The following is a 27926-nucleotide window of genomic DNA, read 5'->3' on the forward strand; positions in this document are numbered from 1 at the left end:
GACCTTTGGTGTCTTTAGTATATGATAGCCTAATGTTTGTAGAGATCAATTTTCAAATATGCCTCCTTTGGCCCCCATGGAGCAGATCTTGTCACAAATGGGATTAGTTAAGTTCTCTATGAAAAGTTCTCTATACTAAAGAAAACGATTAAGTTCTCTATACTAAAGAAAATGTGCACTTGGCATGCCGCTGACGACTTCTGAGTGCACAACTTTTGTCAAATTTTCCCATGCATTGTGAGTCAAATCTATACATACATACAGAGATTTTATACTATGAGATAAGACACTCTGTACAAACAGCCTACACCATGCAATACCGCAGTTGAGGACAGGCAATTCGCAAGCGTCGTCGCCGGCCAAGTCTTTACTACGATCATGTAATGAGAAGAGACCATAGAGTCCTACATATAATTACTTTTAATAAATAAATTAAATAAATGCTGAGGTTGGTGTATCTACACAAATACCAATGTCAAATAATTCCATTTCAATAAACTGGAACTGAAAACCTACCAATCACAGTCACCATAAATGAACATGTGGCTTCGTTGCCTGACCGATCATATACCCTATACACGACTTGTGTTGTTTCTCCGGCTGAAAGCTACTCCCTGGCTCATAATTGGTCTCTCTATCAGAAATCCAATTTGAATTGTCTGAAGCAAATGGTCTTGACCAAGTCACTTCTGCTGTAGTTTGCTTGGGAGCTCCTAGAACAGTGATGTCATCTGGACAGAATATTATCGGTGGTGTATCATCTATAATTAAATATCAAACAAGTGTATCTATAAATGAATTGTCTGACGCAAATGGTCTTGACCAAGTCACTTCTGCTGTAGATTGCTTGGGAGCTCCTAGAACAGTGATGTCATCTGGACAGAATATTATCGGTGGTGTATCATCTATAATTAAATATCAAACAAGTGTATCTGTAAACACTTATAGTTAAAACCCCGAATTATTCATGGATGTTCATCCAAGTAAACATTCTGAATCTGCAGGATTTTTAGAAGTGGGAAATTAGACACTGTATTGTATCTTTATAAGAAGTGATGATAAGTACAAAATAGTATACATTTTCAGAAAGGAAACGATATAAAGAATCCAACTAGCATAGCAGATTTCTGCAAAAACTAACAGTTTTTGAGAAAAGTGCTAAATTAGATTTTCCATGCCAATTTTGATCCTCTTTGACCTATATTTTTAAAGCAAAGAAAAAAAAACGAAGAAAAACTTGAGAAAACAGTTACTATAATCAAATAAAGTAATTCTTGGCCAAACTGGAACATGCACGTTGTGTCCATGTAGTGTACTAAGCGTGTACGCAGTGTAAGGCGTGTGTATACTTTCTTCTGTACCGCGCTATATTCGCGTGTGTTTATCATGGAGCCACTAGCGCTCACAGTGTTCCAGTTTGGCCAAGAATTACTTAATTTGATTATAGTTTTGTGTCTTTGGAACACAAATATGCAATTTTCATCAATTTGGATGCTTAGGGTAAGTTGTGGACTGAATAAAATTCCTGTTGGATTCCTTGCATTATTTCCTTTCTGAAAATGTATACATTTATGTACTTATCATCATTACTTTTAAAGATACAATACAAAACAATTTCTAAAATTTCCCAATTTGAGTGATCCTGACTGCCCCTAAATTAAGCAACATATATGTCATACAGTTGAACTAGCTCAAATTTCAAAGCCTTAAAAATGAATCTGCTTAGACTGAAGATTTGACTGTAACTTGATTCAAAAGTTGCATTTACTAAGATCTTATAGAAAGCTTATTCATAGACATCGATTGGGAAGCATCTGTAACATTTTATTATGACCTCAGAATAAAATTGATTAAATCCCTGTGAGAATGGTTGCCAGTTTTGTCAATGAATTACAGAAATATGACACTTATCCTACCATAGAGTATTTACCAAAGTTCTTTAATAAAGATGTAATAGATGAGACGAGAAAAAATAGTAAAAATATATAAAATCTCGTAATTAATTATCTAAACCTATGATCTTGACACAAAATTAAGACATACATCAAAGTTCCGGTCACAGGTTCATCTGAAGACTGGCAAATCCAGTCAGTCCTCAGATGAAGATCAAAGTTGTGAACAAAAATTTGAGGTACGTCTAATTTTGAGTTGAGATCATAGGTTTAAATAATTAATTATGAAGTCTACTAACACAGACAAACTTTCATGCTTGTATATAAATTCTCACCTATCACTGTTACTGTGAATTCACAATAGCCTTCATTGCCAGCTAGATCCATGGCTGTATACCTAACAGTTGTTTCACCAATCCGAAAATTGCTACCAGAGATATGTGTAGATCTAATATCTATCAATATAGCCGCTGTGTAGGAATCTCTGACTTGAGGAGTTCTCCATGTTACTACTACAGAGTCACTACCTTCGTCTACAGTCCGCATGATGTCATCTGGACATGTGATGGTTGGTGCTTCTGTGTCTGAAATTAAGATGTTATTGTCTTGAATCCATTAATATGCCAAAAATGTATGTTGCATGTATTGTTATAATTGACTCCATGTTTGTATACCCCTCATTGAGCAGCAACTGGCTTAGATTTAGGGATTCAATCATGTTTCACCGTTGTTCATCACTGATTAACAACGATGCGTCCGCGTGGTCTGCATGGTTTACTTCGCGAGGAGCGAAGTAAACCACACAGACGCGCCGGACGCGAGTTATTAATCAGTGATGAATAACGGTGAAACATGATTGAATCCTTTCAACAACGAAAACAAGCTAAAGATTGTCTAATTCACATGATTCTTTCATTCGGAATATCCGTTTGTCATTGCCACACAACCTTACAAGAAGGTCCATGATTTCTCTGTTGATATCCGCAATAAAACTAAAGAATAAAGTGGTAATGTTTAGCTGTTACTTCAATAACAGATTAAGAAAGTATTACGCATAAGTTCCAGGCATGATGAATTTTATGCGCTCAGCTCACGCGTAACGCGTATGCGTAACCTTGCGTTCGCGTATACGCTACTGGAAAAGTGTGGATTCATCACAGATTAACAACGCTTAACATAGGAAGAGTTGTTGAAAGATTGTTAATTAGCAATGCAACAAGCTCATTTCAATTCGAAGTGCATGTTGTTTTGCAATCAATGTGCTGATAATAATGCATGTTAAGCATTGCATGCACATACATTTGTTTAAGACACAAATGCTCATCATCAATTTTGGGCTTCAGACTGAATGTTGAAGAATATCCACAGTCTACATCCTTAATTTAAAATGAAATACCAAATGAAATTTACAACATGTTAATTTTGAACAAATTTATAGTGTGTTTGAGAAAAACCCCTGTAATTTTCCATCAAAGAAGTATATGTTTGTCTATGATAGGGTTTGAGCTACATATTGTTTTTAAACATTAAAATATTAAATATTAAAATACTTGGAACAACAAACTTGGAACTCACTGTGATGATAAAGAAAATAACAGCCTACATCATATATTTACAGCCCATTACAAATGTGATTAGTAAAATTTCAAATGTGACCCTAATAAGGGAGGAAACTAATAACAATGTGATCCATGTAACATACGATAATTGATCTCCTTAAAATGAAAAAGTTATGCAGGTTCTCTCCGTAAAAGAAAATTGGTGTAAACTAGCGGGATACCCGCGCTAGATGAGTAAATGGGAGCGTTCACTATAACAGGAAGAATTACTGAACAGGTAGATTTTACATTTCCTTTTTTCCTTTCTTTTCAGTTTCTTCTACATGGGGCTATTTTGTTCCCATTTAAAAACAATATTTGCTGCTTAGCTTGTGATTTTCCGTTTCCATGTTATTTATTTATTTAAACTCATTCCAATTTTTTTTCTAAATCTGTCATTTGTTACATTTCCCTTTTAGTTTCATTTTTTATTTGCTGTTTGTGATTTCCTGTTTCCATGTTTTTTATTTAATTCTGTTATCATTATTATAGCTAAGGCTTTTTTTTTCTTCTTACATTTCCTGATTAGTTTCTTTCCTTCTTTGTTCGTTCCCGTTTCATCTAGTTACTTTAACCCGTTGGCCTATTACTCGTACCTCTTTTGTCATTTTAATTTCATTTTTCTTTATAGTAGGTCTACCGCTTCATTTTGTTTATACAACACACATATTTTTCCCGTATACGTCCTCTCATAGCGGTATATGCGGATGTGTTCATTGTTATCATAATCCTGTGACCCGTCCATGTACCTTTTTGTCCTTTAATTTTTATTTATTTTTCCTTCTTTCTGTATTATCATGTCCACTGGTCTCTGGCTCGCTAGTCGCGTGGTTTCTGCGCGCCGCTTACTGCCAGCGCATTGGCGTAGTCGCGATTACGCTTGTGCGCCTAATCGCTGATGCCTGCCAGCTGCAGTGACGCGCAGGCTGGCAACTGATTTTCATAACAAAAACCCCGGTTTTACCCATATTTTCACTGTTTTTGCAGCCAATTCTTGACCGATTTCAACCAAATAAAGTCCAGTCCATTTCCCGTATATTCATTGATATCCCGTACAAGGGTGAAAATAAGAAATGATGAACCAGGGGCTCCTTTTTACACAAAATGGCCCCTGGTTCACTTCATTCAACTTGGAACCAGGGGCCACTTCTAATCAACAAGGGGCCAATATTTGTTCTGGATAAGTTCATCATGCATCAATGGCTATGGAATTGAATTTTTGGGTATAGTGACCAGGGGCCAGTTTCTGAAGAAAAGTGTCCCCTGGTCAGCTTAAATTTAGATGGGACCAGGGGCCATTTCAGTGTTTCTGGGGGCTAAACAGCTCCCGTCTCCCACTTATTTTCACCCTTGATCCCATATGAATTTGGCGACATTTGGATCGAAACTGACAGAGCCTTTTACAAATGCCACATACATACAACATTAGCCTATTTATAGTAAGATGCTCAAACTCAAAAACCAATTGGGTCGACCCAGACTATATTTTGTTTGGTTTATAACTGGTGAAAAAAATGAGACTTATTACATGGTGTGTTGATATAGAATTGCATGCATATGCTAGTTGCTTGTTGGCTAATGAAATGGTCAATGCTGAAATGGTAACCATTGGTTTTGTATGCTCTTATGTGAGTTTACACGGGCGTAGGTTCAGACTTTATTGTCACCCGCATTTACAAAAACTGAATATTTTTTGCCAATTATATCAGAATTGTACATTTTCATGACCGTATTTGGAATCAGCGTGAAAAATGCATTAAAATGAGTACAAACAAGCCTAGTATTGGTTCAGTGGTTCTTGAGATAGCTGTTGATATTTTGAGAAAATATCTCAAACCTTGGGACTTTTTATGTTGAAGCCTGTCATTATGAATGCCACTGACGTACCTTTTGTAGTAGTTGAAACTGTTGTAGTAGTAGGCTTCCTTGTTGTTGGAAGGACATGTGTAGTTGTAGGCTTCTTAGTAGTACTAACAGGTGTAGTCTTTTTTGAAGTTGTAGTTGGTTCCTTGGTAGTAGTTGTAGGTTGTGTTGTCTGTCTTGAAGTGGACCTTGCCTGTGTAGGTACTGGTGGTACAGCGGTTGATGGTAGTTTTTGTGTTGTGGTCTTTCTCGTAGAAGGCACATCTTCTGAAAATTGGAAAAAGGTCAACAATGAAATAAACATAAAGACATCAGACAAATTTGAGCAAGTAAAAGATGATAATAAGAGGGAACAGGGAGGATAAGAAAGAAAAATAAGGGAGAATAAGAAGAATTGCGTGTTATCCCGGTCACCCAGGACCATAACTAAATAACTTCTAGGGCAACTATTCGCAATTCTTTATTCTGCTTCTGTAAATTTTGTTTTTTAAATTCATGCAAAAAAAATGATGGGGAAAAGACCCCCTACCCTATATAAGTTTATGTACTATGAGCCAGAGATGGGAAAAAATGAGCTAGACTAAAACAAATATCAAAAAAATACAAAATCAACACTCAGTGTTGCACAGTCAGACTTACATATTTGATCCACTCTTGACAAAAGCAGGAAGTGTCACTTTTTTGACATTATAAGATTTTAATGTAAATGAAAGCTTTAAAGTGATACCAAAATTACGGTATATAAAAATTACATAAATAGCATTAATACTTTTCAAGATATGCACAAATTTGTAAATGATACCTTTATATTTTCACCAAAAGCATGTCTGGCGACTTGTTCCAGTTTTTGTTAGAGTGGGTCACATATCGTCGGGTGTATTACATACTGACGGATACTGCCCTAGCTACTATGGGCTATTTGCGGTGAGGAGATAAGTTAAGTGACCACTTGTAGGTTTGAATTTAAACCAGCTTAATCATGAAGCTCCCGTGGCCGAGTGGTTAAGGCACAGTTCTCGTAAACTTGAGGTCCTGGGTTTGATTCCCAGGCGGGATCACTTTTTCTACTTGTCTCCTTTATTATTTGCGATGGCGAATATACATGTTTAAAATAAAAATTTGTTTATTTATATAATTCTTGTCGATCATGCCACTGTTTTTCCATGTTATTTGTGACATGATCTGGTCCATGGGGGCCAAAGGAGGCAGTTTTGAAAATTGAGTTACTGTAATTATTACATTATACATACAATAGGCTATCATTTACTGAAAGCAAATGCATGCTTGGTTCTAAAGTTCTAAAGTTTTTTGACGCCTATTTTTACCTTTATCTCCGTTTCAAATTTACCACCTTTGGCCCCCATGGACCAGATCGTGTCACATTTGCATTTAGAAGTAAAAAAAAAAAATAGAATAAAGGTACTATATTTAGATTTTGTCATACATCTATTATCTGACATAACATGTGATACAATTATTTTTGGGGCATATCAATTTGATATTCAAGATTATTGTACTGTGAAGAAAAACTTTTGTACATGGGACTGGCAAGAGTGATCACCTATGTCATATGAGACAATAGGCTTGTTCAGACGGGCTAAGAGTCAAGTCTGTGTTAGGTTAACACCTAGCACCCGTCTGAACAAGTATTGTGTTAACAAACATGAAGCTTAAGGTGGTACTACACCCCTTGATGAATTTGTGACTATTTTTGCATTTTTCTCAAAAACTAATAACATACTGGTAACAAAACTTATGTATATATTATAGGGGCAAGGAATCTGATTACTACACTGGAATTTCAGTGACTCAAGACAAGCGGTACGTTATTTATGATAAGAAAAGAGGTACCGCTAGAATGTACCTCATTTCTTAACATATATAATGAACCACTTGTCTTGAATCACTGAAATTTCAGTGAGGTAATTGGATTCCTTGCCCCTATAATATACATTTTTGTTACCAGTGTGTAGTTATTTTTTGAGAAAAATGCAAAATTAGTCACAGCATTTATCAGGGGCTGTAGTACCACCTTAACACTAAGAATTTACCACTGAAAAATCTCTGTGGTAGCAAGCTAACACTAAGTGATCATTCAGTGTTAGCACTATAGCAATGCTGTTTAGAAAGAAAAAGTGCAAGGTACACAATATGTATTGTTAAGTTCAGTGGGGATCGAGGGACTGTGTGAACAAATATCTGTGTTAAAGGATGATTTTACATTACCTCTGTGTTACACTAACACAGAGGTAGGCACCTGTGTGATCATGGCTAATGTAGATGTATGAGAGGCTAGAAATTATACCTATCCCACCTTATGACAATCTATTTATACCTAATGATTGGGCTATTCCCTTTCAAATCCACACTACCCCTGTGGAAGATTTTTGAAATATCGCTCATTCTACAAAATCCGGTGCCAATAGCCTTTTTTCCATTCTTTGGTCCACAAACACTTTGTCGAGCATTTAGGGCATCAATTATGTTGTTTTTCTGGTAGAACTCAACGAGATCTACACAGACATATATAGTTTTCCATACTTTAAATGCTTTCTTCAGCCTGATTAACCCTTGCAAAGGCTCAACAATCGCTAAAAATGCGTTTCCACTGCTCAAGTGTCACATCTAACCCTGAATATTTTCTTTGAATAAATGCGATTTCTTTACATATTTGTTGTTTTTTAATTAGATAACGCACCATCATATTGTTTATCAACATTATTTTTTAGTGATTAAAACGTCTTTGTGTAATTCTAAAATAAATTGCACTTTCCACCAAAACGCTGTGAGCTACGTTACCCCTTTTTAACACACGTTATTGGAAAGAAGTAAAACAGAGGTATCAATGTAATTTGCGGTTTTTGAAAGGAAACACTCATAGGTTTTTTAAAATCACAGTAAAAATCGTAATGCTGTAACATTTTTGGCATAGAAATGTTGTAAACATTGAAATTTCGACCGACCATGTTAAGATTGGTGAGCTACGTTACCAGGATTCTACAGTATGCACTTTTATTACATGTACTTCCTAATAATATGTGAAAGCTACCAGTGGCCGGACCCCATTTATATTAGAATTAACCGACATAACGTTCTAACGTTCGCAAATCACATTAAAAACATTAAAAACCAGTGAACTACGTTACTGTGAGCTACGTTACACACTCATTTACGCATCTTCAAAACTTCTATGAAATGGTGAAATCTGTTTTACATTTCACTCAAGTGATCTTTAGTTTGCTTTTTATGACCTTGGATTAAGTAAAACCAGCCCATTTTGGAGCCGGTAACGTAGCTCACATTACATTGAGTTTTAGTGTTAAAAAACAACAACTTTTATTTTTTCAATTTTTATAGTGGATTGGCACCGGATTTTGTAGAATGAGCGATATGTTCCATAGAGGGTGTATGAATTTTAAATGGAATTAGCACATAAGGCAGGTCCATTTGAAACTCTGTGGAAGATTCAGGTTGAACCTTTCTCATAGGGTGTATGAAATTCAAATGGAGCTGTCTAATGTGCTAATTCCATTTAAAATTCATACTCCCCCTGTGTAAGATATTTCCAAAATCATCCACAGGGGTAGTGTGGATTTCAATAGCCCATTAGCCATGCTTACCTTCAGTTGTTGGTACATTCTTAGTAGATGACTTAGTTGTGATAACTGGTAGTACAAACGTACCTCCTTTGTGGTAGCAGGAGGGACGGATGTTGTTGCCTTCCTTGAGAACCCTGATCTACATGTATTGATTAGTCATGCTTACCTTCAGTTGTTGGTACATTCTTAGTGGTTGACTTGGTTGTAGTAACTGGTAGTACCTCCTTTGTGGTAGTAGGAGGGATGGATGTTGTTGTCTTCCTCTCTGGTGGTGATGTAAGTGCAGCTGAAGGTGTGATTCTCCTTGTTGTACCACCGATTTGGGCATATTGAACAATTGCTACAAGAGAATTGATGAATAGTTATGATTTAGATCTCACACCATTAAATAGAAAAGCTGTTCAGGACCTTTCTGGCAACTGCTTTTGAAGCTTTTCTTTTCTCAGGCAAAATGGGCTATTCTATTTAAGTGTTCATTCTATTTAAAATTCACACTCCCCCTGAAGAAGATATTTCCTAAATTTTCTACAGGGGTAGTGTGGATTTTAAATGGAATGGAGGTTGCAAACAGATAATGGTCAACCTATTGTTTTACCAGTTAGATGCATCAGGTAAGGGCTGATTTCAACCATCATTTAAACTACTCCTGTGAAGAACAACTGATGTTTTTAACACCAATGTGCAACAAGCAGCAAACATATTGTGACACGATCAAGGGAAATGAGTCGGATGTCGCTAATACTGATTTTGAGATAAAGTGTTAAAATTCTTTTGTTTTATATTGTTTTCAGTGATTGATGAATTGATAGCACTTTGCAAAGAAAAGTTGTATCAACATGGGGTTTTCAGTTTCTGAAAACTCCAAATGTCCTCTTTAGCAACATATGTAAAACTCATTTTCAACAAGGGTCGACATGCGACTCATTACCCTTGATCATTACCAGTGGAGGGGCCAGGAATTTTTAACGGGGGGGGCATTGAGGGGCAAAGTGAATTTCAGGGGGGCAAAATCAAAATCAAAAAGTGGTATTTTTCGTATTTTTTTGGTTTTTACTGGGGGGAAACAGGTGGGGAAAGAGTTCTGAGTGGGGGGGGCTGCCACTGATCATGTCACATATTATATCTGTCCAATCCTCCCACAATCCAAGTGGATTCAGAGTCTTAGAGACTCACTGGACCAAGACCCAAATGCTACAAACATCCTAGTTGATTTTTAACAAAAAAGAAGAAAATACCACAAAAATTACAATTTACTTACAAAGGGTAAAGTTGTATATTGTATCAACCTTAAATAGATAAGGGCCTATGCTGAAATCGTAAAGACCAGTACTGGTATTTTGTTTTCCATTTTTAGTCAAGGGGATGTCTGAATCCAAGAAAAAAAATTTCAAAATAAAAAAAATATGACCTGAAGGAAGCCCCTACTTTAGGGCCTTTTAAACACACTATATCCGAGAACCGCTAAAACCCACTAACCGCTCCACCCGAAAAACACTATATCCGAGAACCGCTAAAACCCACTAACCGCTCCACCTGAAAGTAGAATTTTTTGGGAATTAGCTGTCATTGGGTTTAGCAGTTCTCTGGATATAGCCAGGTTTTATGATTAATTATAACATGGTTTTGGATCCCACAGTTAAAAGGCCCTATACTAGTAGGGCTAGAGTACATATTCTGAAGTTGGGTCAATTAGTCAGTCAGGCGCCTTTTTCCCCCAAACACCTATATTAATGTTAGTCCTTTTCAAATCTAATATGTATTCTGATCATTTTAAGGGGGTACTACACCCCTGCCCAATTTTGTGCCAATTTTTGCAGTTTTCTCAAAATTATAGCACATTGGTGACAAGTAAGATATGTATATTATAGGGGCAAGGACTACAACTACTGCACTGGAAATTTTATTTCAGCACAGACAACAGTTGTGGAGTTACAGTCAAAAATGAGGGAAAACCAATATTTGATCAATAAATCAATAACTACTTGCCTTGAGTTGCTGAAATTTCAGTGCAGTAGTTGTAGTCTTTGCCCCTATAATATACATATCTTACCTGTCACCAATGCGCTATAATTTTTGAGAAAAATGCAAAAATAGGCACAAAATTGGCCAGGGGTGTAGTACCCCCCTTAAGCCCTACAATGTCTATACTATGCTATTTTGTTACACAATGACAGCATCAGTATTATGTATTTTTATTCTTTCAAAATCATTTGTTTATTTTAAAGTTATTTCAAACTATGCTCTTCTAAAAACTCCCACTTGCTTTCAAACCCATGTTCTTGTCACCCAAAGATCATCCAAAGGTAGTTTTTTTGTGAGACATGAGAACACATCAGACATATCGAATTGCATTTTGAATACGGGAATGTCCTTATGATATCCAATAATTTTTTTAAATTCATGATATAATACAAATGTTATGGCAAATTATTCAAAACTGATATTTTTGACATTTACCAATCCTCAAAGTAAACTTTATAAATCTAACGATATGTAGGCCTCCTTAAAGTGTATGCAGCTGGGAGGAAAAGCTGTCCATTATTTGAACATTTTGACCTTTCATATAAAAGATAAAAACAATTTCCCAAAAAGACCTAAAATTTTTAGGTGTTTTGAGAAAAACATAATGTATATCTTCAGTATGAAAGGTCCAAATTTTCAATTGATTGTTGGCTTTTCGTTTCAGTTACATAAACTTTAAGTACATATCACTAGATTTAAAATATATAAATATACACGTTAATTAAACATTTTGTGCTACTCGGAGTTTCACGCACGTACGATCAGTATGGCGATCATCAGGCAACTAATGCTTGATAATCACTAGATTTATATAGTTTACTTCGAGGACTGTTGAATATCAAAAATATCATGATAGTATATTTTTGTTACTGCACGGTTCAGTCAGCATAACACTGCTAAATATATGACCTGGTCCCGTTTAATTTTGACAATAAAAATTAACAATGAACATATTTTTGCAATTTTTGATCACTAATTTTTGACCTTGATTATGTAAACTTGGTACACAAAAGAACATTGAAAACTTCTTTCATAGTGGTAACTGGGTCAACGTCAAAGTCAATTTTCTCCAGCTCTGTGCATTTGGTGTTAAAATAGTAGGCTATATCTGTATTCAATTATTGGATTTGATTATTATTCTGAATGACTGGGGAGGTTGGTATTCTTTCGAATTACAGTCTTAAATTTTTCCTTCGGAATTATGTTTCTTGGGAACAATGACTATTGGGAATATTATTATTACTAACCCTTTGGAATAACAACCTTTTGCAATAATGACCCTTGACAATAACAAAGTGTTGATATTCTCAGCGGCACAGCCGGGGGCTGGGTGGAATTTCCCACAGAAAATTTTCAGGGATAAATTGGGGACAACAAAGAGTAACATGTCATTAAAATGACTAAAATGGGATAGAAAATGGACAATTGGGGAATAAAATTTCGCTTTGCCCCTTCACACTATAAGGCTGGCTAAAACTGTTGGATATTCTCTAACATGCTAATATTCAGTGCTGTCAAGAGTTGAATTATTTGTACCCCAGCATTGCTTGTGCCTCCATGGTTTTATTTGACAGACTTTAATCCTTAATTGTCTTCAACAGACCTAAAAGCCACTACTGTCAAGCCGATATTTTTTCTGAAAAGGTCCACATTTTGGAGCTGTCCCATCTCCCAGGCATGACCTAGGTCTTTATATGTGATAATAGGAATGAGCATGTTGGCACGTCTTTGCCAGCATATCAAAACGTTTTAGCTGTGAGAGACCCATTACAAACTGCGACTTATAACTTCTTTCCAACACTGCTTATAGGGATCACAAGGTCAAACGCAATCTCTGTGTGTAGTTCAATGCAGTCTCAGATTACCATCTTTAACCTTTGTGAAACCTCAACATACGAACCGACTCACTGCACGGACTGTGTACAGAATGCGGCAAAGACCAATATACCTAGTTCAAGCAGAGGTGATTTGGGGTTTTTGCTCGTACCAATTCTTTTCAGATTTTTCGCTGTACGCGATCCGGCGAAAGTGAGATACTTGACAAATCAGATTCTTTCTTAGATGATAAGCTTGGAAACATCTCAAGCTTCAATTGGATACCTCGACCAGGTATACAATTGTTCCATGTCATTATAACGCTTTGAGATCAATGGTCAAAATACGTGAAAATCATAGAAAAGTTGAAAACGTGGATTTCAGGCAGAAAACAAAACATTTTTAATACAAAGGTGGAGGTAAATAAAAATTATTTGCGAGTAAACAATATCATCTACATTATTTTCGATGCGATCATAAATTGCAGGACATTCTCATGTTTGTTTTGGTATATCGACTGTGATATATGACTAATAATTTCAAAGTTGTGATTTTAGTAATACAAATGTTTTGAGAAAATGTTTGATTTTTGTTCATGTCAGTGGACGGTACGCGCGGTTGTTAATGGAATGAAATAAGAAAATGAGTAATGATGCTTAGGGTACCCTAACGTTTTGATATGAGCGAAAGGACCTTGGCGAATGTGCTAGAATCTCACCGGCGTGTCCAGGATCTTTTCCTGCGGGGGGCTCAGAGGAGCTTTCAGAGTTATGCGGGGGGCTTAATGGCTAGAATCGCCAAAAAACGGCTGATTTTACATGATTTTTAACAAAGTGCGGGGGGCTTCAGCACCCAAAGCCTCCCCCCTGGACACGCCACTGAATCTGGTGTGTGGAACATGGAGTACCTGTGTCTCTGCAAGTTGACAAAATTGAGCAAGCTTGAAATTATCCTGTGAACTTTGTAACATTTACTCAAGGAACTCAAGGAGCCAAACCTGGCTGAATAAATAATTTAGGTATGTGATGTTTTATTATAGTGATATGAGCAAATTGATGTTAAATCACAAAATATTTTTTGGTATTATTATTTCCCTGAAATTAATTTGTATTCGCCTCCTCTTAAATATGTGGTTTGAGTGGATCAAATTAATTGGGTCACAGTGTATTCTCTACCCTTCTCTATTATAACTCAAAATATAGCTCTGATCGTAATTTTTAATTTTTAGGCTTAAAATGTTCAGGATGTGATCACATGCCAGGGTGTGGACATTTCTTCCAATCAAAGCAAAAACAAACAAACAAACAAACAAACAAACAAAAAACCCACAATCTTGTGCGAAAATCATTGGGACAGATGATGTTTTATAGATCAAATTCCTGTGAATTGAACATAAGGCTGAAAATACATGATACGTTTCATAGCTCACGTTATGTACTTGCTTACTCCCCCTCCCCTCCCCCTGGAAACAATGTTGGAGCAGACATTGAGCACAACCACTTTTTACTATTTTTCAGCATTCAACATTGAATAAGGGGAGCAGGGATGCGTAAAATAAACAAACTGTCCCAAGCTTTTCACACAGGATTGCAGATGTTTAGGCTTATATTTTTCAGGATGTCCAGGGTATAGGCTTGTTATTGACAGACCTACTTTTACCAAAACTGTTGACGATGAGATTTTTTGAGATTTTTTTAACAGTCGATAAGGATAAGAGACTATCACTGTCGACAAAAAAGTAATCAATAATAAATCATGCACGACTAGTAGCTACTAGTAAAAAGTAGTAAAAAATACCAACCAAGAGCTTCACAATCTCATCAAAGTGACTTTACAAAGGAAGCAAATTAATATATTTTACACTGGGACAGGTATAGGCCTACCATTCGTCATAATTGGCCATCATGGATGCATGAATAAACACATTGAGTGCTAAATTCAGAAGCTTTATAAAGACTATATTTTTGTTTGTCGACAAAGATTCGATGTCGGATTCCAAGTTTTGGCAACATGTCACCAAAGAAAAATGAAGCGACAACATGCCTACCAGGGTATGATATTTTTCAAAAAAAAAAAAAAACACACACCTAATGTTGGGTATACATGTAAACACTGATATAGAATCAAGTTTAATATTTTCAACTGAAATTCTAGAGGGCAACTTTTAGGTGTATATAGATTTCTTCTACTTCACATAAAGGTGTGTTGAACCAAAATCTCTAAATATAACTTGTAAAAACAATGCGTAAAAAGGTTTTGTGGTAGTTATTCTTTAGTTTGACACGTTACACCCAAAAAATATATATAATGTTAAAGAAACAATAGATATTTTTATATTGTATTTCCTGGTGCTGTGGCTTTACCTATTGTTATTATACAATTTTCCTTTAAAGACGGAATATAGTTATATTTTCATTATGAAATCATTGAGAATCTGTGATTAGGTACTCATGCAGGCATGAAATTGTGGTAACATTTTGATTAGGTACTCATGCAGGCATGAAACTGTGGTAACATTTTGATTAGGTAGGTATTCATGCAGGCACCAAAAGTCCAAAATGTTAGAAATTGACCTTGTTATCATGTGCATATATTGAGGGGGGCTTTGGGGTGTGAGCTCCCCTGGGTAAAAGCAGGGGGCAGCAAAAATGAAAGGACAGCAGAAAACGGGTGACAAAAGAAAACAGGGCGGCAAAATCGTAAAAATGAAGGGCAGCAAAATTCACCTTTTCTCCAGTCTTTTCTTCAATTTGGTTATTCTTTGCCATAAAATATGAATAATTACCGTAGTAACAACTGTTACAAAGATTTTCTGGTCGTTTTAAGCTGACATTATGAGGTAAAAAGGAAGAAAATTAAAGAAAAACCCACTTACACTATCTTCGCTGCAAAATTGTTTCTGTCTACAAACACAAGTTCCAACTTGGTTGATTCCAAATAAGTATAAGTTGGGACTTGTGGAACCATTTCAAATATGCCAACAAACCAGGTTTGAAATTTAAAAAGGATGTAAATTATGGCTATAATCGTCACATTGCACAATTGAATATGTCATTAAATTTCAATATAATACTGATGTCTTTGAAAAGGTTGTGGCACTAACTTGCACTTATTATTTTCCAAAAAGATATGTTTCATAATAGGCCAGAGGGTAACAACCTTTCTTAAACAGAGTGCCCAGATTTCCAATCTATTGTGTCGTGTGTGTGTGTGTCTAGTACTTCCCTTTCTCCGGTCTTTTGTCAGATTGAGCCTTTATCATGTAGCCTTCATGTTAGCTACTTGCATGGTTTACACATTTGTGACATGATCAAGGGGAATGAGTCGGATGTCGCTAATATTGTTTTTGAGATATCAACAAAAACAGAACCCCGGTTTTCAAATTCTTTTGTTTTATATTGTTTTCAGCCATTGGTAAATTGCTCATAAATCGGTGACCAGATGTCCGATTTTGATGGGGTTTGCATCAAAATGTAACATTTATAAGCTGCCAGAAAATGATGTAAAAAATTTATAATAGAAAATTGCCGACATGTGACTCATTCCCCTTGATCATGTCACATTGGTATTTTATAAATGTATGCTTATTTAGAAAATGAGAATATCTGAATTATTGTCATCATTTTAGGTTGATCTGATCAAGCAAATCCCTAAATGACACTTTATTAAAGGTCCATTTAGTGATCCCAACAAAAGTGTAAAAAAAGTGAAGGAAAAATTGCCTAAAAGTGAAGGATAAGTCAACGAAATTGTCAAGGTATTTCATGTATTTTTGAAATGAAAAATATGGCAAAAAACAAGGAAAACAACAATATTGACAAAGTTGAAGCCCCATTCAAATACATGTAGCTAATCATGTAGAGAAATGACAGATCCATGTAAAATATCTTATTTTAAAAAAAAAAAAGGTTTGTCTCAAAGCTCACGAGTGGTCTGAAAACAAATGTGAAATGCGATTTTTTTTTTTTTTATTACCGACTTGGTATTTTTATGGTATTTTGAAAAAAAGTCTAATTTTTTGCCAATTTTTCCGGAAAAACTATTAAAAAAACAATTTTGAAATAAAAAAATGTCCGTGATTTCTTTTTTTTCAAATCGTCATGATTTACAAATGCGCTGCAAGCTTTGAGACGAACCTTTATTTTTTTGCCTTATTTTTAAATACACTGCTTTTGGCTTAACCCCTAACAGGCTATGTTAGCAGTGGCGTAGATTTGTTTTTGACATTGGGAGGATGAGGTTGGAAAAAATTTCTTGAAGTACAGTAATACCAGCAACTTTTGGTGACGGAATAAGTTTGTGGTACAAATGTGTGTGAAGCGTGTGAACAATTTTGCCATTTTGTAGCTAAACTACAACACTAACAAATTTTGCCCAAATCTGAATTTTGATGATTTTTACGATCCTCCAGATGAGCAAATCACTGAATGGGCCTTTTATTGAGGAAACACATGAGAACATTTAAATTTATTAAAAGAAAAATCACTTACATCTGCTGACTTGTAGAGTGCTTGATATTGGTTGCAGATTAGAAAATGGTCCATCTGCTTCTCTTATTGCAGCCAGTAAAATAGATTCTATCTGTGCTCTGATTGCAGACAAAATGGAATCACTCAGGAAAAAATCCTCCAATGGTACCAAATAAATGAATAAATCTGTTACCACAGATCCTTGGCTGAAAAAATAATACATTATACATGAAAAGCAATAATCAAATGTATACATTAACAAATTTTAATATTTTCCAAGAGCAGTCAGCGCACATAAATTATGTGACCAGCTCCAACAAAACTCGGAACAAGTCGCCAGGCATGTTTTTGATTTAAAGGCCTTTAATTAAAGATGACATTCCCATAAAAGAAATCAAATTTGGGAATTCTTAATTTCATGGTATTTGACCTTGGGACTGAGTGGACTTTCAAATCCTTGAAAATTAAAAAGGTTTATTTAATCAATAATTGACAGTTGAACTATGATAATCCCTATTCAATCCTGTATAAAGCAGGAAACTAATTAGCCCATTTCTCGGAATAGCAGTTCGGCAAAAAAAAATCATTTACAAAATTATCCATCTTGAAAAGCATCACAAAAATATCAAGGTATCATTTACAAAATTATCCATCTTGAAAAGTATTGATGCTATGTATATAATTTTGGTATCATTTTTTAGCTTATTGTACCATGCTTACATTTCCATTCAAATCATGAAATGTCAAAAATACGTCTTGTTCCTGGTTTTGTCAGAACGGGTCACAAATGTTGAAAAAAAAACCAGTGGCCAGATTCAAACCGGAATACTTGCACGACGCTCTACATGTAGCCAACTATTAGCCACAGAGGCATGCTGGAGCAGAGCAGAAGATATAAATTTTAAGTAACCAGCCCTTAATAATTTTATAACCCCCCTATTTTTAGCGTAAAAAATTATGACCCCCTATTTTTGATACTAAAATTCTTTGACCCTAGCCGCAATATAAAAACGAGTGAGATTTCAAACAAAAACGGGGATATGGACCTCATACATATTGAGCTCTCACTGGTGACTGGTCAAGCACGCTGACTGTCTTAGTATTTTTTTTTGACCAATCAGATTATTACTAGGTACTTTGCTGATGGGGTCAGAGATACACTACCGAAGAAGGCATTCATCCTGGCATTCGTGTTCATTGATTGCAGAAATGGTTTATGTAACAAAATGAGTTATGGTACACCTCAGAATTTTCTTCATGCCATGTTCTGGTGCCATGTGTGGTACGGCTGTACTGAGAATGCTTGGGAATCTCTTCTCTGCAAAAGTGATCGAGTGGTATAAATTCAGCTTCAGAGGCACACTGTATATTTGCACTCATGTGATATTACTGAACCTTTGTGAAATTTGCCATTCTCAGGGACAGGAATCCATGAAATTACCAATAATATGTAAGTTATTCTGAAGGAGCGGTAATAATAAATATATGTTTTATTTTGTCAGTAGTGCAAGTTGAAGTTTAGTAAGTTTGTGGTTCTGTATGTTTTGTAGAAAAGTATTTTCATGAAGCGTAAAATGACAGGTTGTGATGCTTCTTATTTCATACTTTGGTGATTGGCTGGCATGTCATATCGACTTATGACATGCCCAGTGGTCTGACTATTATCATGATTATGTTGCGTTCCCTACTTTCGGGACACTTTGAGGTGATTCTGGACCACTGTGCACCGTACTGGGACCTGAGATACGTACATGTAATCAGAGTTGCCAAAACTTTTTAGCCCAAGTCGCGGCTATTAGCCGTGAAATGTCGCCCAAATAGCCAAAAAATCACCCAAAATTTTAAAGTTGATTTGGGGGGGTTCTACACCCCCATTTTATTTTGAAATTTTTGGAAGAACTGAAGAAAAAAAAATAAGTGGAAGAAAAAAAAAGTCGATTTGAGGGGGTTCTACACCCCCCTTGATTTTGGAATTTGAGGGAAAAGCTGAAATAAATTATAAAAAAACTAACAAAAAATGAAAAAAGTTTTAAAAAAGAAAAATTAAAAGACGGCTCAGGGACTTTCTTTCTATTTTTTTTTAATGCTGAAATAAATTATAAAAAACTAACAAAAACTGATTTTTTGTTATAGGCCTACGCCCTACTGTAAGAAAAATTTATTTGTGAATTTTTGTGGAAATATTGAAATAAATTATAAACTAACAAAATTGAACAAAAATGTTTAAACTGCAAGAAAGCACACCCTTTTGTGACATTTTTGGGAAATGCTGAAATAATGAAAAACTAACAAACATTTTCAAAAATTAAAGAAAAAAATAAACTGCAAGGAAAATTATAAAAAAAAAAAAACTTTGACGGGGTTCTGCACTACCTTTTTAATTTTGGGGAAATGCTGAAAGAAATTATAAACAAAGTAACAAAAATAATTTTTAAAATGCTATTTTTAATCAAACCCAAAACAGCCGGGTCCGGCATGTTCGGCATGATTTGTACAGTTATAATGTCTTCGTTTTTGATCATCATGCCGTTTCAAAAGAAAATGTGCGAAATGTGTTTGCACATTTTTATTTCAAAAGAACTGACAACGGAAAAAAACAAAAACTTATGTTGAAGTAGAAACTTGACACCCCACATCACTGACACTAAGAAGCTACCGGTACTTAAGTCGTCTTAAGCCACTTGTGAGTATTTAGATGGGAATATTCTAAGGATAATCCTCCAGCTCAAGTGGTCTTTAGCAACAACATGAGATGCGATTAACCAGCCCCCCCCCCTCCCTGTGCGTGTCATTGTCATGGGAAGCACACTTAAGCACACTTACCACAGAGTGTTTTGTAACTTTTATTTATTGAATTAGTTGTTTGGTGCTTTTGTTGAATGACCATTTTGTCGAATGGCAATCATGAAAAAAAATGAGTTTTGAAGTCGGCTTTGTCACAAATCACCCAACATTTAACAGAGATGCCAGTGGTTGATGACAAAATTTCCTGAAATGGTTGAAAATTTCCTAATAATTTACTTTTGTGTATATACTTTTGCACATAAACATCTCAGCAAAATTTCCTGAAATCAGGAAATTTCCTGAAGTCTGGCATCTCTGATTTAATAAATTTCGCGGGTGAGATTTTCAAAGTAGGCCAAATGTAGCGAAATCGCGGGAGCACTTTCTTTGTCGCGGGACGGAAGTCGAAAATCGCCCAATTGGGTGCCCAAATCGCGGGTTTGGCAATCCTGCATGTAATGATGTATATCACCTAATTTTGTTATAAGCCCTGGTTTTGGCCATCAATATTTTTGAAAATTCTGTTTTTTACACAATTGAACTGTACTTTATTTAAACTAACATACCCTGCAAAAATTAAGACTACAGTACAGGTGCTGTAGTTTTGTTAATCAGAGATTTTGAATAAAGCACAGGAACCGTTGTCAAACACATACGCGATGTTCATAACACAGTACGTACATGGCGTGCAAGACGGTCAAACACATCAAAAGATCGTACCATAGCATGCCCGGTGCAGTGTCATGCACTCATGCACAGGCGACATGGCCGCTGCTGGTACATATAGTTATAATAATAGTAAATTCCAATTTTCTTTGCTTAAAAACTCAATTGTTCAGTTCAAAATTACACATCTGACAGTAAAGCTAACATTTTATGGAAAAGAAATACTAATCCTTTTTTATGGAAATGTTACAATATGAACATGATGAATATGGCATTTTAAGCTTACCACTTTTAGTTTTAAGCTTACCACTCACTGCACTACGGTAGTACTATTTAGCAACAAAATAGTTGTACAGGTCCCTATCCCATGGTCGATCATAATAAACCTTGTAAATGGTAGGCCGTAACTTTTGAAAATGTGTTGACTTGACCTTTCTCCCAAATTCTTCGTGAAAACTGATATCATATTCACGTTATCGTGTGTCTGGTGTTTCAATCAATTATCGGAGACAAATAAACATCTGTACCGGTAAACAGAGCTCGTACCCCTATAGCCCTATGCTCCTATTGGACGATAATTAGCCCCAACTTTATGTTGATTGGTCAAAAGTTTTGTCCAAAGTTTTTGCATAAAATTATAAACCAGCTTGTCTGTGGTATTGGTATAGTGGTATCATAATCTGAATTTGTTTGTTTGTTAGACTTACTGTCTCACTCTTGTAGCCTAATGACGGAGCTCTACGGAGGATTTAATGTTTACAAAATTAAATGCGTATGTGTATTGCACTGCTCCATCGACAATGTGTTGTAATTTCGTTCTGGGTGTATAGGCTATGTAATTCAAATTTTACGATATATTTGCTAATCTGCAAGAAATTTTTCGCACATAAACATTATTTAGCCAGAGGTTTCCAACGGTGTGAAAATCTTGCTCACCTGAATTTCCGAATTTCTGTCCTGGTGTATAACGTGTTTAAATTAACTTCACGGTACAAGAAAACGGTAGTTACCTGCATGTTCATACAAACAGAAACCGGACAGAAACGGACCGGTATTATATTAAATGTGAGTATGTGACCTGATTGACAACATAACGCACATTAAAATAAACATATACATTAAAGAAAAACTTTATTTCACACTCTCCTTTGACCGAAATCGTATATTATGGTTTTAATGCCTTCTTTTTCATTTCTCTACAGAATTTCTCTACAGAGTTTTTACTTCGCCTACAATAAATCGTATTAAAACCAAATTGGCTCACAGCCTAGATAAGATCCCAGTTGAAATGGTTGATAATCGTGGCAAATCATGGGCTAACAATTTATAAATATACAGAGTCAGATATATGAGGATTGAGGCAGAACTTTGTGAATGACCCTCGTATATTTAATTAATCGAGTTAATTTCAATAATTGTATTATCGAAAATCGATACATGTAACAAATATCTTGACAGAAAATATTTTTACTTCAGGGCCCAATTATACGTGTTTCAATGTGAACAAAATATTAAAGCTGATTTAAATTTACCCTGGTCTTCCTTCTTGGCTTGACATCAGTCATTATTACGTGATTCAGAAACTTATTTTAAAATAACTGGCTGGTAGCCAACATTATGGAGCTTTTTGAAAATCGACCAAAATTGAATAGATTTGGTACAAAATATATCAATTGAAATCACTGTCAAAATTAATTGGTCCTGCAAATATGTAAATTATAACAAGACCACTCTTTTTATAATCTTAAAAATATGATTTCGTTTTTCAAATATATATATATATATTAGAACTTGTATGTTGAATTCTCTAAAATCCTAAATTTTTATTTTCAGTAGACACACTTTTATAATCTTATTACGTTTTTCAAATATGATTACGTTTTTCAAATATACCGTATATTATTGGAACTTGTATGTTGTATTCTCTAAATTCCTACGTTTTATTTTTAAGTCTTTCGTAAGTGACAAAATTGCATGATTTTTAAAAAATGAATAATTTGAAATTTAAAAATGTAACTTCAAAAAATTAAAAGGTAAAAATCAAGAACCTATATTTACTCTTAAGGCCTTACGTTTTGTATATAAAGTCCTAAAATTGATATTATTCCTGGAATAAAAAATAAATCTCTTTGACTTGAAACGGGCTGTGTTTGTTTGTTTGTTTGTTTGTTTTTTGTTCGTTTGTTTGTTTATTTGTTTACCCAGGTTGGTCCGTGAGGGACACATGCTAATCCATGGGAAATCCATGGACCGTTCCAAGCTCTGGTAAGCTTATCGTGTTTAAAATTCTTCTTACCGCTTCTTTGACATCATTTTCAAGAATTCGATACTGAGGCGACGCCGGATTGGCATATTCTGGTAGGAATGGTATGTCAAACGTCAATAGCACTGGTGTAATGATGTACTCTAATAACAACAAATAAAATTAACAACTATTCTGAGGAATACTTGGAAAAAATTATTTTACAAAAGGGTCAAGGAAATTTGAGGGCAATAATATTGTGTAACACAGTCCATATTCGTAATAAAATCAAAAATGGTGAATGACATGTATGACATAAGAACAAGACCAAAGTCAAAGTCATCCTGGGAGCTGTGAGGCAAAATGGAGGCGGGTTGCCCCCCCCCCCCAACTAATCTAGATTAGCCATTGCGTACCCCCCACACACACACCCTTTTCGGATGCCAGTCCCAAGTGTAAAAGCGGGGGGGGGGCGATAAAAAAAACAGTAATTAAAGGAATAAAGGGCGGAAAATTGTAAAAATTATTTGAAAACTTTCTTTGTTTAGATTGCTCGCGCTGAAAATAGGCAAGTTAGAACCCTCAGATTGTATTTGTTTTTTGTTTCGTTTGTTTTTTTGTTTTTTTTTTTTTTTTTTTTTTTTTTTTGCTTTTCACTTTTTTTCTTTTCTTTTTGAGATGTTGAACGGGGCGGCAAAATCATTGCACCTTTTCTCCAGTTTAATTAGAGAGCCTACAGAACGCATAACGAACCGCTTGTCTTGCGCCACTGAAATTCCAGTGTAGTAATTGGATTCCTTGCCCCTATAATATACATGACTTTTGTTACCAGTGTGTTATTAGTTTTTGAGAAAAATGCAAAAAGACACAAATTTATCGAGGGGTGTAGTACCCCCTTAAAACAAAGTTTTTTTCAAACGACGAAGAAAAGATTAGTGTATAGTTTTTTATAGGTCAGTGATTTTTGCCCTGAACTCAACCCTTTCCTATTCTCTAAAAACAGGGTATTTCCCGTGAGGTTCCCTTTAAAGCCAGTACATCTGACATCATAGACCTGAATAGACATTAATTCAAAATAAGGCATATGTATACGTTTGACCTATAGACAAAATTGGGACACGAAAGTTTTTTGTTGTATCTCTAAAGGAACTCCCCAACAACATAATATTATTATCAAAATTGGATGAATCTTGGTTAAAACCGTAACCATGGTAACAATATAATATTCCTCTCATGATCTCATAAGGATTTTAGAAACTGATGTTAATTCTTGAGTAAAATAGACATAACTCTCCACAGGGTAGCAAACAAATTTAAAAATGTTTCGATTTTGATCAAAGTGGTCTCAAATGAATGATTCCGCTTGGAACAATATTTTAAACAACGAATAGTTTGTCATATCTCAGGTGTTTTGTTATATGGGTAGCATCACAAAATAGTTTTAAAAAATGGTTCAATGGGATTTGAGACCAATTTATCGTAATCGGGGCACTTTTTTTAATTTTTTGCCCCAGCTGTGGAGACAACAAATGTGTTTTTCATATACACATAGTGCAGTATACTGCACAGCAAACACGATTCGACCTTTGCAGTACTTAAAACTGGTTAACAGGAAACTACTCCAGCAAAATAAATCGATAAAGTATAGTCTATACTCCACATTGAATGGTGGACTGCACTTATGCCCAAATATGGCACTTGGCAATCAATAATCAATTTACACACACACGCCAAAAAGATAAATAAATTAAACAAATAAAGTCTAAGGGTATAGAGGCCCTGCATGAAATTATTGATTGGTTCCAAACAAAGAATTTGAACCGGTGTCCTTCACCGTAGTTATGGCGGAGTACAGTCCATTCAATCAAATGTTGTCATCAACCTATTTGATCGTAGTGCAGGGTTATGTGTGTGAGACGAACTGTCACGGTAGATTGCAATCATGCTTTTGTTGAATGCATTTGAGTAGTCTGCCATATTTACGGGATGATACGTCACATGCACTGCCTCTATACTAACATGCATATTTTTAGTGAAATAGTAATTAAATTTTACGGTAAATAACCGTAAAGTTTACGGAAAAGTGCCGTAAAATAACGGTAATATTTTAAATTCTATTACCCCCACGACCCATTATTCAAAATCGCGCACTGTGATTTGTTGAAACGCGTCACGTGAAAGACCATTAATTAGCAATAAAGTGGCCAGGGCAACGAACTTTATGTTCTTCTCGCATCACAGCGCACAGCAAAGCGCGATGCAGTATATTAGCGTCGTTACACATTGTACGCAAAGCATTACGCTTGGTTACACGTTCTGCAATAATCGCTATCACTTACGCTTGGCTACGCGTAGGCGCTCCACCTTGAGGTAAACGTACAAAAACAACTTGAAATATTTGGGCAAAAATGTGATATTTTCTCTTTAAATCGCACTATTTTGTGGTAATAGAATAGAAATAAAGGGTGCAGCATTATCCTTTACACGCAAATATTGTGTCCTCGGCAGTAAAAACGTTTAAATAATGGGGTCGGCTGCGCCTCACACATTATTTACGTTTTTACTGACTCGGACACATTATTTTCGTGTAAAGGATAGGTATGCATTACCCTTTATTTCTTAAGTACATCATACAATGACTAACCAATATCTCTGTCATCTGGACGAATTGTTGTTGGTGGACGTTCTGCAATAAAAACAAAAACAACAGCTAACATCAATGCAACAACAGCAACATTTTGACAATTTTATAGAGACATGTAGTATTCGAATTATTATAATATGGATGGACAAAGACAGCAATTTGTGTATAAAAAAACACACTTTATGTTTGTTTCAGTTGGTTAATAAAGATAATCACATGCAGAATAAGGAAAAACATGAATTGTCACCAATCAAAATTTTACAACAAGTTGAAAGAGGCATAAACATGATTATACTATAGCCTATAATCTGTACTCATCTTAAAAGGGCATTTCGTGATCCACAGCCTCATCCCCCCAACTTTTCTCAAAAAAGTTGAGATTTTTATATTTACCACTGGGTACCGCGGCTATATATAATGTTCATGTACCAAAAATTTCTTGCAGATTAATTCGTTCAGCAAAAATTTCGCCAAATTTGAATTTCGTTATACCATTATCAGAACGAAATTACAACAGTGGCCTATTGAATACCGCAGTGTAATACACATAATCATAATCATAAATCATAACTAGAAAAAGCAAAATCGGAATCAACTGAAATTTTGGGAATAAGCTTTTTTCGTAGATATCTACTGATCACGAAATCCTCCTTTAAATGTTAATCATGTAAGCAGTTCCCCCTGGGCAGTTTCCATTTACAGAACTATAGGCTTGACAAACTGTCCAAATGTTTTGAAGACTTTTGAACTACCCTCGTATTACATTTACCTGTTGAAAATATTTGACGATCAGATGTCCGTGAAACTGCAAACAAATTTAAACAAGAAGAACAACTTGAGCATAAGATAGAATGAATTACATTAATAGGCTAAAAAAGAAGTTGTTTCCTGTAGGTTGAGCGAATTTCGCTGCTTTTGGGTGGCAATTTTATCGCATTTCAGTTTTTATATTTGAGAAATCCAGAAAAAAACAACAACTTTCAAGCAAAAAATGATGACAAGTTTTTTTACAAGAATTTTTTCTCATACTTTTTGTTCACAAACAATATGAAATCACTAGACATATGTAAATGTCAATTTACAATTTTCTTAAAACCATCAATTTTCACATTTCCCTATACTAGTACCCTGCACACTGGATTTCAGGTATATGGTGACTCTAAAAATATAAAAGTGAATTTGGGATATATGCATGGTCACTTGGCAGAATTAACCGTTCATTTGTTGTAGAAATAAGTGACATGGTTCTGGCTTTAAGAACTCAAATGAGATTGATAAAGAGTGAGCCTGCGAAATGGGGTAAGATATAAAATGCAGAAAGGATAGAAGGAGAAAGAAGAGGAGGAGGAGGAGGAGGAGAAGGTGGAGGAGAAGGAAGAAGAAGGAGAAAGAAGGAGAAGAAGAAGAAGAAAAAGAGGAGGAGGAGGAGGATAGACAGAATGATACAAATGATAGAGAAACAAAAACAAGTGTTTTGTTTCTTTCTACTTTATACTGATGTTTATTTGTTTATTTATTTGTTTGTTTTTATTTGTTTGTTGTTGTTTTGTTGGTGTTTTGGGGTTTACTTACTAAATAAGACAACAATAGATGCAACTGCAGCAGCTACCAAAATCAAAAACACTACTAAAAATATAAGAATACATTGCTTCTTAGTAAGTCCTTGTTTTGTGTCATCGTCTTTGGTTTCAAATGCGTGTGGATCTGGGATGCCAAACGTCCTGCTGTTTCGCCTTCCTCTATGATCTCTGTATTCATAGACAGGGTCGAGTGGAGTGTCAGCAGCTGGGTGGCCTCGATAGCTCCCAAAACTGGCTGAAGACATACTGCTGGATCCCGTGCTGGATCGACTACTTCCGCTGGATGATGCTGGCCGCTGATTATTGGAAAGTGAAATAAAAATCGAGGAAAAATGTATTGCTTATTCTTAGGCGAGATGTCGCGTAGTCACAGTATTCAAAATGGAATATAAGTTGCAAAAGTCAATTATATTTACGTAATATAGTAAATTAAAGCCATAATGTACGATCTTACAATATGAAATTGGTTTATATTCAAACCTAACATTTATGCCCCAACTTACACCGAAATGGAATCAGCCAAATGTGTTGTGTTTGTAGGTCAACAGACTGAGATTTTGATGTGGGCATTCTGAGGGATAAAATCTCCTATAGAGTACCGTGACAAGAAGACTTGGAAATTGGAATCATTGTTCTCTATTATACTAAACTTATTTATGTATTAAGTTTTCCTAAAGCAATTTTTCGGGCTATAAAGTCATAATTATTATGACTTTAAGTCTAGTCTGCCAATATAATAGTAATGAGTGGGG

General features: G+C 35.3%; 1 protein-coding gene across 1 annotated transcript; it reads right to left on the reverse strand.

Moving 5' to 3' along the window:
• Positions 1-774: 774 nt before the first annotated feature.
• LOC140154475 (uncharacterized) lies at positions 775-27423 on the reverse strand. The gene is made up of 10 exons (XM_072177043.1): positions 27167-27423; positions 26364-26399; positions 25595-25636; positions 23005-23114; positions 21645-21718; positions 17280-17464; positions 9119-9292; positions 5378-5620; positions 2228-2476; positions 775-905 (listed from the first exon to the last, which is right to left on the reverse strand). The coding sequence occupies exons 1-10, from the start codon at positions 27417-27419 to the stop codon at positions 775-777; spliced, it is 1497 nt and encodes a 498-aa protein (XP_072033144.1). The 5' UTR covers positions 27420-27423.
• Between the last annotated feature and the right edge of the window lie 503 nt (positions 27424-27926).

Source organism: Amphiura filiformis, chromosome 6, assembly GCF_039555335.1.
Source record: "Amphiura filiformis chromosome 6, Afil_fr2py, whole genome shotgun sequence".
Lineage (NCBI taxonomy): Eukaryota > Metazoa > Echinodermata > Ophiuroidea > Amphilepidida > Amphiuridae > Amphiura > Amphiura filiformis.